The 11587-nt window shown below is 36.3% G+C and overlaps 1 protein-coding gene across 4 annotated transcripts in view; it reads right to left on the reverse strand.

The window, feature by feature from the left end:
* Window positions 1-11587, reverse strand: part of LOC135224516 (tyrosine aminotransferase-like) — a 113785-nt gene that overhangs the window by 38741 nt on the left and 63457 nt on the right. For all 4 annotated transcript variants that reach the window (XM_064263573.1, XM_064263571.1, XM_064263572.1 and 1 more), the window contains exons 5-6: window positions 6428-6586; window positions 5805-5996 (exon numbers count right to left, since the gene is read on the reverse strand). In XM_064263573.1, the coding sequence (XP_064119643.1) occupies window positions 5805-5996; window positions 6428-6586 (351 nt within the window). The remainder of the gene's footprint in view (window positions 1-5804; window positions 5997-6427; window positions 6587-11587) is intronic.

An 11587-nucleotide genomic window follows, 5' to 3' on the forward strand; every position in this document is an offset into this window, starting at 1 on the left:
GTCTTAAAAAGCGGTTTTTCTTTTAACGAGAAAAAAGTATTTTAAATCAAAAGCAATATTGTAAATCTTGTCAATTTCAGGCTCTAAAAATTCTGGACTTCATTGATGAAACTATGGATGCTTTCACCTGATCACTATGGTTAGAATAGTAACGAATATATGAGCAGACATTTGTAGGTTTTATATGAACTGAAAATTTAAATTTCCTACTAATCCTATGAAAGTTATCATCCAGAAATGGTAAAACCCCATCTTTCTACTCCTCAAAAGTAAATCTAATTGAAGGCACTAATCCATTAAGTTTATAATGAAACCGGCTATTTTGCTTTGAAGTGATTTTCGTCCTTTTCTTATGAAAAATGTTTTCATTTTCATTGTACCTTGAAAATTTGTAACAATGACACGAAAGTACTTGGTACTTAGTTTTCATTTTCTCCTCCTTGTGGCCACCTCCATATATATATATATATATATATATATATATATATATATATATATATATATATATATATATATATATATCTTAGAAGACGGAGCTGCAGCTCTAGGTACATCTCATCAGAGGAACTATAGGGAAAGGACCGTGCTCAGGTACATTTATTTTGCCGACGTTTCACGACTCAGTCGCATATACACGTCAACTTAAAACCACGAACTGCATAATTCATAGAACTTAAGCAATATTTAAAAATTCAATGAACATCAGCATGTAGATCATTTAAAAAATTTGATTGAATATCTTAAGACAGAAAAAACATTAACTAAGCGTGATAAAATTATGTATAGTAAAATTACATTAAAAAACGTCAGCAAATAAATGTACCCTAGAACGATGCCTTTCCTATGGTTCCCCTGATGATATATATATATATATATATATATATATATATATATATATATATATATATATATATATATATATATATGTATATATAAACATATATTTTTATTAGCTTTCTCATATTGCACACACTTTTAAACACTAATTAGTGTGTGCAGTTTCTCTTCACTATTTCCAATCAGCAGTGAACATCAGCAAATATTAATCATACGATTAGTACACACGCCAATCATGAATCGGTTTTTTACTCTACCATTTTATACTAATCCCCGCTGTGCTTTCTCTGATTTCTCTCATCAGTCCATCCAGGAAGACAGCTTACAGCCTTGGAGACAGAATGCCCTGGTCCCTCCCTGACCGATTCCTGCGCCTCACTTCCCCAATACAAAAGCTTTCAGCAACCAGTCTCTTGTACTGTACATGTATTGTCTTTCTAATGTTTATTTATAAGTTTATTCTATATCCATGTGCACCACAGACAGATTTTTCCCTAAAATTTCAAAACTTCTTTCTGCAGAACAACCAGGACTGCTTTTATTTAGTTCCCATTTGATTCAGGGCTTGTCGAGAAAATCACATAAAAAATTGTGTTGAGAGCTTGAGTCTACCGTGACCAAGAAAAATAATTATAGTACATATGGTGAAAGTTATCAGCATGTTATAATTATATATATATATATATATACACACACACACACACACACACACACACACACACATATATATATATATATATATATATATATATATATATATATATATATATATATATATATATATATATATATGGCGAAGTTGAGGGTGGGTTCTATCAATCCAGTGAACAGCAATTTGGTGTGTAGGGGAAGGACAGTTCTTCATTCCTTTCAAAGTACTTTATTTAGCTGTTGACGTTTCAAGACGTTTAGTCCCATTTTCAGAGCTATATAATAAAAGAAACAGACATTAAAAAACAGACTAGGAGTAAAAGTAAAGAATAAAAGTTTTTTACATACAACATAAAATCGTAAGTTCGGTAAAAAGGAAGAGTGACAGTTGTTCGTGCCAGGTTGAGCTTCGACTTAAACTCACGAGAGGTATAGAGGTGTTGAGGTGGTCTGAGTATTTAGTTGGGGGACAAGCTGTTTAATAAAAAGCGATTCTAAAATTGCTAGTTGTTGGTCGTTAGGAGTTCGGCCTATGATTTAAAAATATTTGTAATTGACATCAAATTTACATTTCTTTGCATGTTCACGTATGCAAGATAATTTAACACACGTTCTATAACTCACGCCTCGATGAGAATCCAATCTCACTTTTAACAACCTGCGGGTGGATCCGACATATTTCCTCAGGTTACATCTGGGGCAATTAAATAGATAAATGACTCCCGAGGTCGTCAGAGGGTGAAGGGGCTCTTTGTATTTGAAAAATGATCTTATGATCATTGGATTACAAGGTATTAGCTTTAGGTCAATTGCTGGTAAAAAAACTATCTATTATTTGCCGCAATTCTCTATAGAAATTTTTATCATGAAGGAGCGGGATGCTTGCATATAGTCGTAATTTAGGTACTGTGGGTATTTCACATTTTGGATGGAAAAATTATTCAGAAATTTGTAAAGATTTTTGTGAAACAATCTGGATGGAAAGTAGTTGTCAATAAAGTACTGATAGAGGTAGGGGATTTCATTATGGAAATTGTGCCAGTCAGATGTTATATTGAAAGCCCTGTGGAAGAGGGTTGATAAAGAATTTGGTTTAAAATTATAAAACCAATGACTATAAAAATTAGAACCCAGGCCTGTGAAAGTTTTTTTCTAAAAATCGTAGTATTAAAATGTTTACCGTGCCTAAAAAGCATTACATCTAGGACAGGAAGTTTGTTTTCCTTTTCATACTCAATCGTAAACTTAATATTAGTGTGCTTATTATTGGTATATTCGAGAAACTTATCAGCTTGATCTTTACTCGTAAAGAGTAAAAAGGTGTCATCAACATATCTACAATAGAAAAGGGGATGGTAAGCCAATGGGCATTCATCCAGTAGGCGCTCTTCCAGGGAGCACATGACAATGTTGGCAAAGGTAGGACCCAAAGAGGATCCCATTTGCTACCGTCGACCTGTATGTACGCTTTACCATTAAAAATGAAAGCTGTATCCAGCACAGCAAGCTCTAACAGATTTTTAAAATCCGTGATATTAAAATTGCTAAAAATGGTATCTGGGTTGGTAAAATCCGGCTCAGAATAATCTCAATTGTTTCTTCAACAGGTACGTTAGTAAAGACTAAAGAGTGATTCAACATCCATACTAACCATAAATAAATCTGAATCCTGAGGTAAAATTCTTTCCGTAAAATCATACGAATTTTGACAACTATAGGTGTTGGTGATTAAGGGTGCTAAAAGGGGGACAAGGAATTTAGGAAGATTGTCATTAGGCGTGTCATAGGATATGAGGATGGGTCTCATTGGTACACCTTCTTTGTGAATTTTTGGTAGTCCATACATCACTCCATATGAAGCACCAGTACAATACAATGAATCATAGGTATCTTCACTAATGATGTTTCGGTCTTTCCAATATTTCAAAAATCGGTTTATGCGATCCTCAACTCTAAAGAGCAGAATATTGAGGGTCTCCGGTCTTTTTAAATTAAGTTTCGTCTTCTATGATATTTCCCATCTTCTAAGATATTTCCCATTTTCTGTATATGTTCGTCTTTATTTAGAATAACTTAACTGCCAGATGGACGCCATTCCTCACTAAAAATGACCTAAATATTCTCGAAGAACTTAGTAAACATGAGGAACTGACAATAACTAAACCAGATAAGGGAAAAGGTACCGTAATCTATTATATATTTGGCAACGTGTGTATGTATGTTTGTATGTATGTATGTATGTATGTATGATTGGTATGGGCGCCCGGCCCGTCAGTCTGACGGGACTGAGATTCGGAAGTTCGGAACGGAGATGGGTTTCCACCCCGGGAAGGTCGAGAGCCATGTTCGGGAGTCAGGGGTCCCAAAATTTCCACTTCCCCCCGAGAGCGCCTCAGCGGCGTGGTTGGTATGGTATTAGCGTCCCACCTCGGTGGTTGCGGGTTCGATTCTCGGCCATTCCATTGAGGAGTGAGAGATGTGTATTTCTGGTGATAGAAGTTCACTCTCGACGTGGTTCGGAAGTCACGTAAAGCCGTTGGTCCCACTGCTGAATTATCACTGGTTCCATGCAACGTAAAAGCAACATACAAACAAACAAACTTCCCCTCCAGTAGTTTTTTTTTTCAAGTTTAAATTTAGCCATAATCGTTCGTCTGGCAACGATATAGGACAGCTCACTATCGTGCCGTGGTTAAAAATTCATGGGCCGCGGCTCATACAGCATTAAACCTAGACAACCTAAAGATAGATCTAGTTTCGGTCGCCTTGATTATACACTGTTCAGAAAACTCGATCGCGCCGAAGAAACTTCTTTTTTTTTTATTTTCCTTTCTTTTCTTGATCTGGTCATTTTTTAAGACAAAGAGCTAATAATGATCTCCATCTGGTCTTTTAGATATCCGCAATGAGTGAAAGTAAACTCTGCCCAGTGCTATGTATATTCCACAGTATTAGCAATGCCGGTAGCGCAAACAGATGGGGGTCAAAGAACGTTGTGATGCCGTTATTTGTTGTTTCTTCCTATTGTCCTCTTCGAAGATCTCTCTCACCAAACAACTTGCGAGACACGGTTCCAAAGTCAGTGATTCAGAAAAAAGCACGCTCGCACACACACCCACATTTTAATATACATTAGGCAATGTAAAAATTTGAAACCAAAGGGGGTGATTGCGTGAATTGTTCCTGTGCAGTGGAGAGAGAGAGAGAGAGATGCACGTGCTATCCCCATGGCTGACCAACCAGTCAGTCCTCGGTCACGTGATCTTAACGCTCGGGGAAATCTGACGCACATCTCCCACTGTAGAAAAGAACGTAGAAAACTGCATTCTTAATATGTTGTAAGCAGCTACCAACTGGGTTTCTGGAAACTTTAAGTACGGTCAAAATCACGCATGATATCCGTTAAGGGATGGAAATCAAAGTATATTAAATCAGCCACAAGTAGAATAAAGCCTTCAGGGGGATTATCTATGGACATCCCATCCCTAGTCTGTTGCCAAGGTAAGTGGGTTTTAAATAAGCTGTTGGAAAAAAGGATAGCAGAGCTGAAAGACGGAAATGTAAAGGGTGGCGAGCACTGAGCCAGGGAAGGTTCTAGATGAGACTTCACGTGTTTCGTTTAATTGAAGAGGAGGTCTTCTGCGGAGGTGGACTCTAGGGCTTTGTTGTCCTAAGACCGACGACAGACTTGAGGCTGTTGCCGACTTGGTCTCGCTGACTGAAAAATGACATCAGCTTTCCTTGGATATTTGTAGACAAGTAGCACGGAACATTCCTTGTCATTATTTTATTATTGTTATCATTTTCTATAGTATTTAGTATAATAATAGGAAAATTACCTGAAGCATGGTGTCCATGAAAGGACACTGAAAACGCTTACAACAAATATACAAGAAGAGAGGGACAGCAAAATGTGTTGGCGGTAAGGTTGAGCCGATTAGGATTGTGGATTGTTTTCAGTTATTTGTTCCATCACTTACGCTACAGAAAAAGCAAGGGCCTTTATCATGGCCTCCCTTTTAAGTGTTCGTGAAATGGTCACTCAAATTATACAATAAGGTCTCAGTAAAGAAAGCTGGTGAAAAGATCGCTTCAAGAAATGATTTAATCGAAGGAAAAACAATGGTAATGGAATTATATAAAAGATGTCAAAAACAGAAAAAAAGGAGTAAATAGTTATAATTGTCTAAAACGTTATTAGAGAAAAGATATGCATTATAGTGTCGATTTTTTCACTTTCTTGCACTGTTCCATGGAATATGATTCATCCTTTCTTGCTAAACTCTGAGTATGTTGTTAAAATAACGTATACTTACAAAATGGTCGTAAATTTCGTCAGCAATGACAGGAACTCTGTTTCTGGCCGCAACCTCAAGAATGGCAGTGAGGTGTTCCTTGGAGAAAACAGACCCACACGGATTCGACGGATTGTTGACGACGATGGCCTGAGTCTGCTCGTCGATGAGAGCCTCCAGCATATCAAGGTCGACTTCCCAGTTCTTCTCAGGCTTCGTAAGGGAAGAGAAAAACCGGCTGTTAGACAGGAAATACATTTCATCACGCTCCATTTTCTAGAAGAGACTTTCATTTTGCAAAGCCAATATTGTTTGAATAACTTTGGCACCTGTTAATTAACATCGTATTTGAAAAAAAAAAAAATAGTACGTAAAATATAGTCACAGGTACCTACTCCCACCATCATCAGTTCAGAAAACTTGTGTGAGATAGAAACATTAACTGCCCAGAAGTCTAGGTTACTTAGACGATTAATAATATGTTGGTAGTATAGCATGTAGGTACTTTACTGTGACCTAAACTCAGATTGGTATTAGAAGTGATTTGCTGGCCACCCCAGTCAGATGGGACTTACTGTATTTGCATCCGGATATCTGATAACAATATTTTACATAACCAACGGAAAAGTAAACACCCAACTTACAAGAAGGTTATAATATTTCGTCTTGATAGACAGCCCTTCAGCCAACGTCTTATAGAGAGGGAACCCAGGTCGAGGTACCAGGATGTTTTGACCGGGACCACACAAGGCTGTGATACACAGATCGATTGAACAACTGCAACCCGAACACAAAATGATATCCTGTAGAAAAGAAAAAACGGAAATAAGTCTGTACAACTATGCAGGAATAAAGAAAACATGGACAAGTCTCCCCTCTCATTTTCTCTTTTTACAGTTGTATAGGTGTATTTTCTGTTTCATATGAAATAATGCATGCGCCTATTTGTCTCATTTTAGAGAACTCAATTTTTACATGAATAAAGGCTATAATTATGTATATGTATATATACACACACATATATTCCTATCTATCTATCTATCTATATATATATATATATATATATATATATATATATGCCAAATTTCCACTTTTTAACTTCCTTTATCGCGTTATCTATGAAATTATGAAACACACACACACACACACACACACATATATATATATATATATATATATATATATATATATATATATATATATATATATATATATATATATAATCTGTGTGTGTGTGTGTTTCATAATTTCAAAGATAACGTGATAATGGAAGTCAAATAATAGGTGCAGTCATAGGCGTATCGGCAGGGGGGACAATTGGCCCCCCCCCCCCCTCCCCGCCCCCTTGGATCCGGAAATCGGCTAAAGTTCGGGCAAATCGTCGAGATATTCGGGCATTTGGGGTAGGAATTTTTTATTTTAGATAAAAAAATAAAAATAAATAAAATAATTAATAAATACTCAGCTATAGGATACATTGAAGGAAAACATTGTCATCAGGAATGCTCTTGGAGTTGTCCAGATCACTCACAATTTCTTGTTCTCCGTTCTATACACATGCCAGATATTGACCCAGCACCGTGCAGTTGCGTGTCTTTTACGAAAAACGTCGTGAATGGATGATGTTTGCAGTTATTACATTGCAGATAGTAGTGCAAGGGTTTGGAAATATTTGAAATAATTCATAAGAGAAAAAGTGAAAGTAAATATGAACAAGAATAGGTTATGAGGGCAGATGAAAAACAGAAGATGGAGCAATGAAATAGGAAGCTAGAAGAATAGATGCATTTGATTCATAGCGAATTTTTGAGACTGAGGCTACTAGAGCCATTTCATTGTTGTTAAATAGAATCGACACGTTAAACGTGCACAATAGACAGGTAAATCTGCCTAAGTTGAAGTGAGGCATATGTGTTAAATTCAAATGATAAAGTGCATGAAAATATAAATATAAATTATATAATGCGTATACTCAGGTATACGTGTGTAAAATGGCTATCTTGTAAACATTGCTGATTACGGGGCTCATCCACGATTCGGCGGTAAATGCATGAATGTAGCAATGACCAATGCTATTTTTTCCTGTACCTCCTCCTGTTTCAAGGAAATGCTTTATATATATATATATATATATATATATATATATATATATATATATATATACATATACATATATATATATATATATATATATATATATATATATACACAAGTATATATATGTGTGTGTGTGTGTGGAAATACTAAAAGCATGGGCATGTGTTTCACAGAAATAAACATCTGACTCCCAAGTGACGGATGAAGGGCCAGGGTCGCAGCGACGGACCTACGAGTTCAATTAAGAGGTTGGGACCTAAATACTCTGTACCTGACGCTTTCCCCTCGCAAGCATCTGAAGCCTAGCTCACAAACAAATTACTATACCCAACTTCCCGACCCATCAGTCGGTCAGCCGCTACCATTTTATTTGAATGACTTCTTCACCGTCAGGCCAGTTATGATGGAAATCCTAAACACATGAGCACATGTTTCAGAAATAAACTCCGGACTCGCATCGGGAATGATCCTCGTATCCCGAGAGGCAGGACAAGGCGGTAGCGACGGACTTTCCTATCTCACAGTAAAGGGGTAGTTTGAATGGAATGGTACCCACTCAGTCGCTGATGGGACCGGAAGTTGGGTGAAATTTGCTGGTATTTTCTCTTCAACAGCCGAAGATTGTCATATAGCTACGTTTGGTTTCTGTAACAGTTGGCTTTCTTGCACTACACCAAGACGGAATAACATAAGTTGTGTTCACCGAGGGATCCGATCGCTAATTTCCCTCTCTTTGTGACGTCACAGAAGCACATCGACTGGGCGATGCAAGTGTCACTCCGTCAGTTGCATAGTTGTAGTTCACGATTATGGGTGTGTGTTTCATATTTGGGTGCACTAATAGTTCCAGACAGAAAGGGATTTGTTTTCACAGGTTCCCTAAAGACCCCGAGGTGTCCATAGTATGGATTAATGTATTTAAAAGAAGTGATAGCATTAATGTTAAAGATGCCAGGATTTGTTCTGTTCATTTCCGGACAGAAAATTACGAAAGAAATCTTCAACTTGAACTGCTACCACAACTTTACCAGACAAGTTATCACAGATTAAAGAAAACCGCAGTTCCCTCGTTAAATTTACCTGTTAAGGACGTAATGTCAGGTATGGTTTAACAATTTGTTTGCAATCTCATTAGTTGAATTTTTAGTGACATATCTTCGGTTTATAAGTAGCCTGGACTAAATTCTTGAAATGAAGTACAAAATTAGAATAGGCCTAGCCTATGCAATGAATGAAGAAATGATCGGATTAAGGCTATCCAAGTGTTTTTCTTTTACACTTTCTTTTTATGAATGTAAAGTTGTTCGAACAGGTGATTAGGCCTATGCGTAGTGACCTACTTCTGAATAGTCTTCGTGTGTAGACAATAATTAGGCCTAGATCTTTTATTTTAAGAACTCCGCTAGGGGTATCGTGGGGTCAGAGCGTTGAATCTGGTAATAAAAGCATAGACCTATTGATGAGTCACGTAGTGTATGGAGAATTAAGTGGCTTTCATTAGCCTATCATCCAACAGCTTTTCTTATCTATGAATAGGCCCAAACTCATTATATATATAATATATATATATATATATATATATATATATATATATATATATATATATATATATATATATATAAATAAATGGGTGCCCGCACATATGGGTAAGGGGGCTTCTTGTCTCGCCTGGAATCCTGATTTTATATATTTGTGTGTGTGCGCATTTTCTTGCATATTCTTTCAATTACAGTAAATAAAAGGTATTTTGATTACACTGTATACTACTTTAATGTGCTGAAAGGAAGTCAGAATTTCTTTGGAAAAAAGGTATAAACATAATGAACACATTATTCCCAGTAGTTTTATCTAAATAAAAGAACACTACGCATATTCAATAAAAGTCTGGAAATTTTGTTGTTGTTGTTGTTCATATTCATTCACCCTCGTTACTTTCGTTATTTGTATTCCAACAAGATTATATCCTGTATGGTAAGGGCTTAGATATCTTGATATAGCTGTGTTTTAAGGGAGAGAGAGAGAGAGAGAGAGAGAGAATATTTTCCAGTATGGAAATTGTGAACACCAACATAGCAACAAATTACTGTCAAAACATAATCATTAAGTACTTTACCCTGTGGACGCGCACCTGTGACGTCACAGTGCGGGAACCGAGCGACCCAGTCTTGCCACTACACATAGTGTTTGCCATAGTAGGTCTTGCTTTATGGAGTGGAACCAAGTTAGCTTTGCTTTTTTTTTATCCCTTTCATTTTTCGGGTATTTAAGAGAATTAGATTGTTCAAGAGGTATGAAATAATTTTTAGAATTGACACCATCTATCGTAACCAGGATTCACATCGATGTAAATTACGTATATGCGCCTAGTATGGTATGTATAACTACATAATTACAAGAGTTAGCAAATCAACCAAAGCAATAAAAAATATCTCCATGTATAAATAGACGTGTAGGTATGCCAGCTTCAAATGTCACCAAGTCATAAAATACTTTATGATTCCTACGTTAGTTTTCGTTTTGTTTCCTTCTGTTTGCAGAAGCACTGTGACTTTTGTAGGTTAGGCTTTGTTCAGAATTAACAAACCTCATCTTTCTTTCTTAAGCTGAAAACCTTTATGGCCAGAGTCAACTGGCTGTAAACCCAAGAGGGAAATCAGCCTGCACACACACGCAGAAGTTACAAGAAAGGAGGATAAATAATAAGTAAATATGAGTGAATACATTATAAAACCGAAAGACGTCAACAGAAACGATGAATGAGATCAGCAGATTCCCCAACTGAACTAGGTGAAATATTCCACATTTTAGTCGTAACCAAGATAACACTCCTAACAAATTTCATAAATATAACGCTTATTCAGGATACACATCATATCTACACATAAATTTTGACTGTATTCTGCATTACGTAGGTTGAATAAATTTGGTACTTACAATGTAAAAGTGGCTTTTTTTGAAGACGGGCCAACTTACTCAGAGAAAAGGTTTCGAATGCACTCGTTACGTAACTTATGACAGCATTTCTTCCCTCTTTCTCGATGGATGATTGGCTATACGTAACAAAGGCTATACCTCTGGCAACAATGACAAACAAATTTAAATACAAGCAAAGCAGCACACCTTTATGAACTCTGAACCTCTCCACTGATAATTGTAATAATGAACAAACCAACAAAATATGTTAATAAATACAAAAACACTTCGATTATTAGTCTAACTCCCAAAATAAGTTTCCTAAGAAATTACAGTCTGCTTTATAGGTCACAATCAGATTGACAAGATGTAGGGAATAAATGGTAATTTTCAAAAACATAGTAGACAAGCTAGATTTGATAACTGCTATATCCAATGTCATGCAAGTTTTATTTATTGGCTATCTACTTATTTACTGAAAAAAAAATAGCCGGTACCTTCACCAATAATTATCGTTAGAATGATAACTTCATGAGGCTCCACCCACTTTGGCCTCGTTATAATTCAGGATAACACGCGTGCACACACAGGATATGATAGGTTACATAATTTTGGAATTGTATTGGTATTGCAAGAGGCAGAGAAAAAGACTGCTGAAATGACCGCCTTCAAGTTTATCAACCTCAAAAGAGAAAGAGAAGAGAGAGAGAGAGAGAGAGAGAGAGAGAGAGAGAGAGAGTTCCATTCAGTGCAATAACTATACTCTGATTTTTTTTTTTTTTTTCATCTGTCCA

Source organism: Macrobrachium nipponense, chromosome 12, assembly GCF_015104395.2.
Source record: "Macrobrachium nipponense isolate FS-2020 chromosome 12, ASM1510439v2, whole genome shotgun sequence".
Classification (NCBI taxonomy): Eukaryota; Metazoa; Arthropoda; class Malacostraca; order Decapoda; family Palaemonidae; genus Macrobrachium; species Macrobrachium nipponense.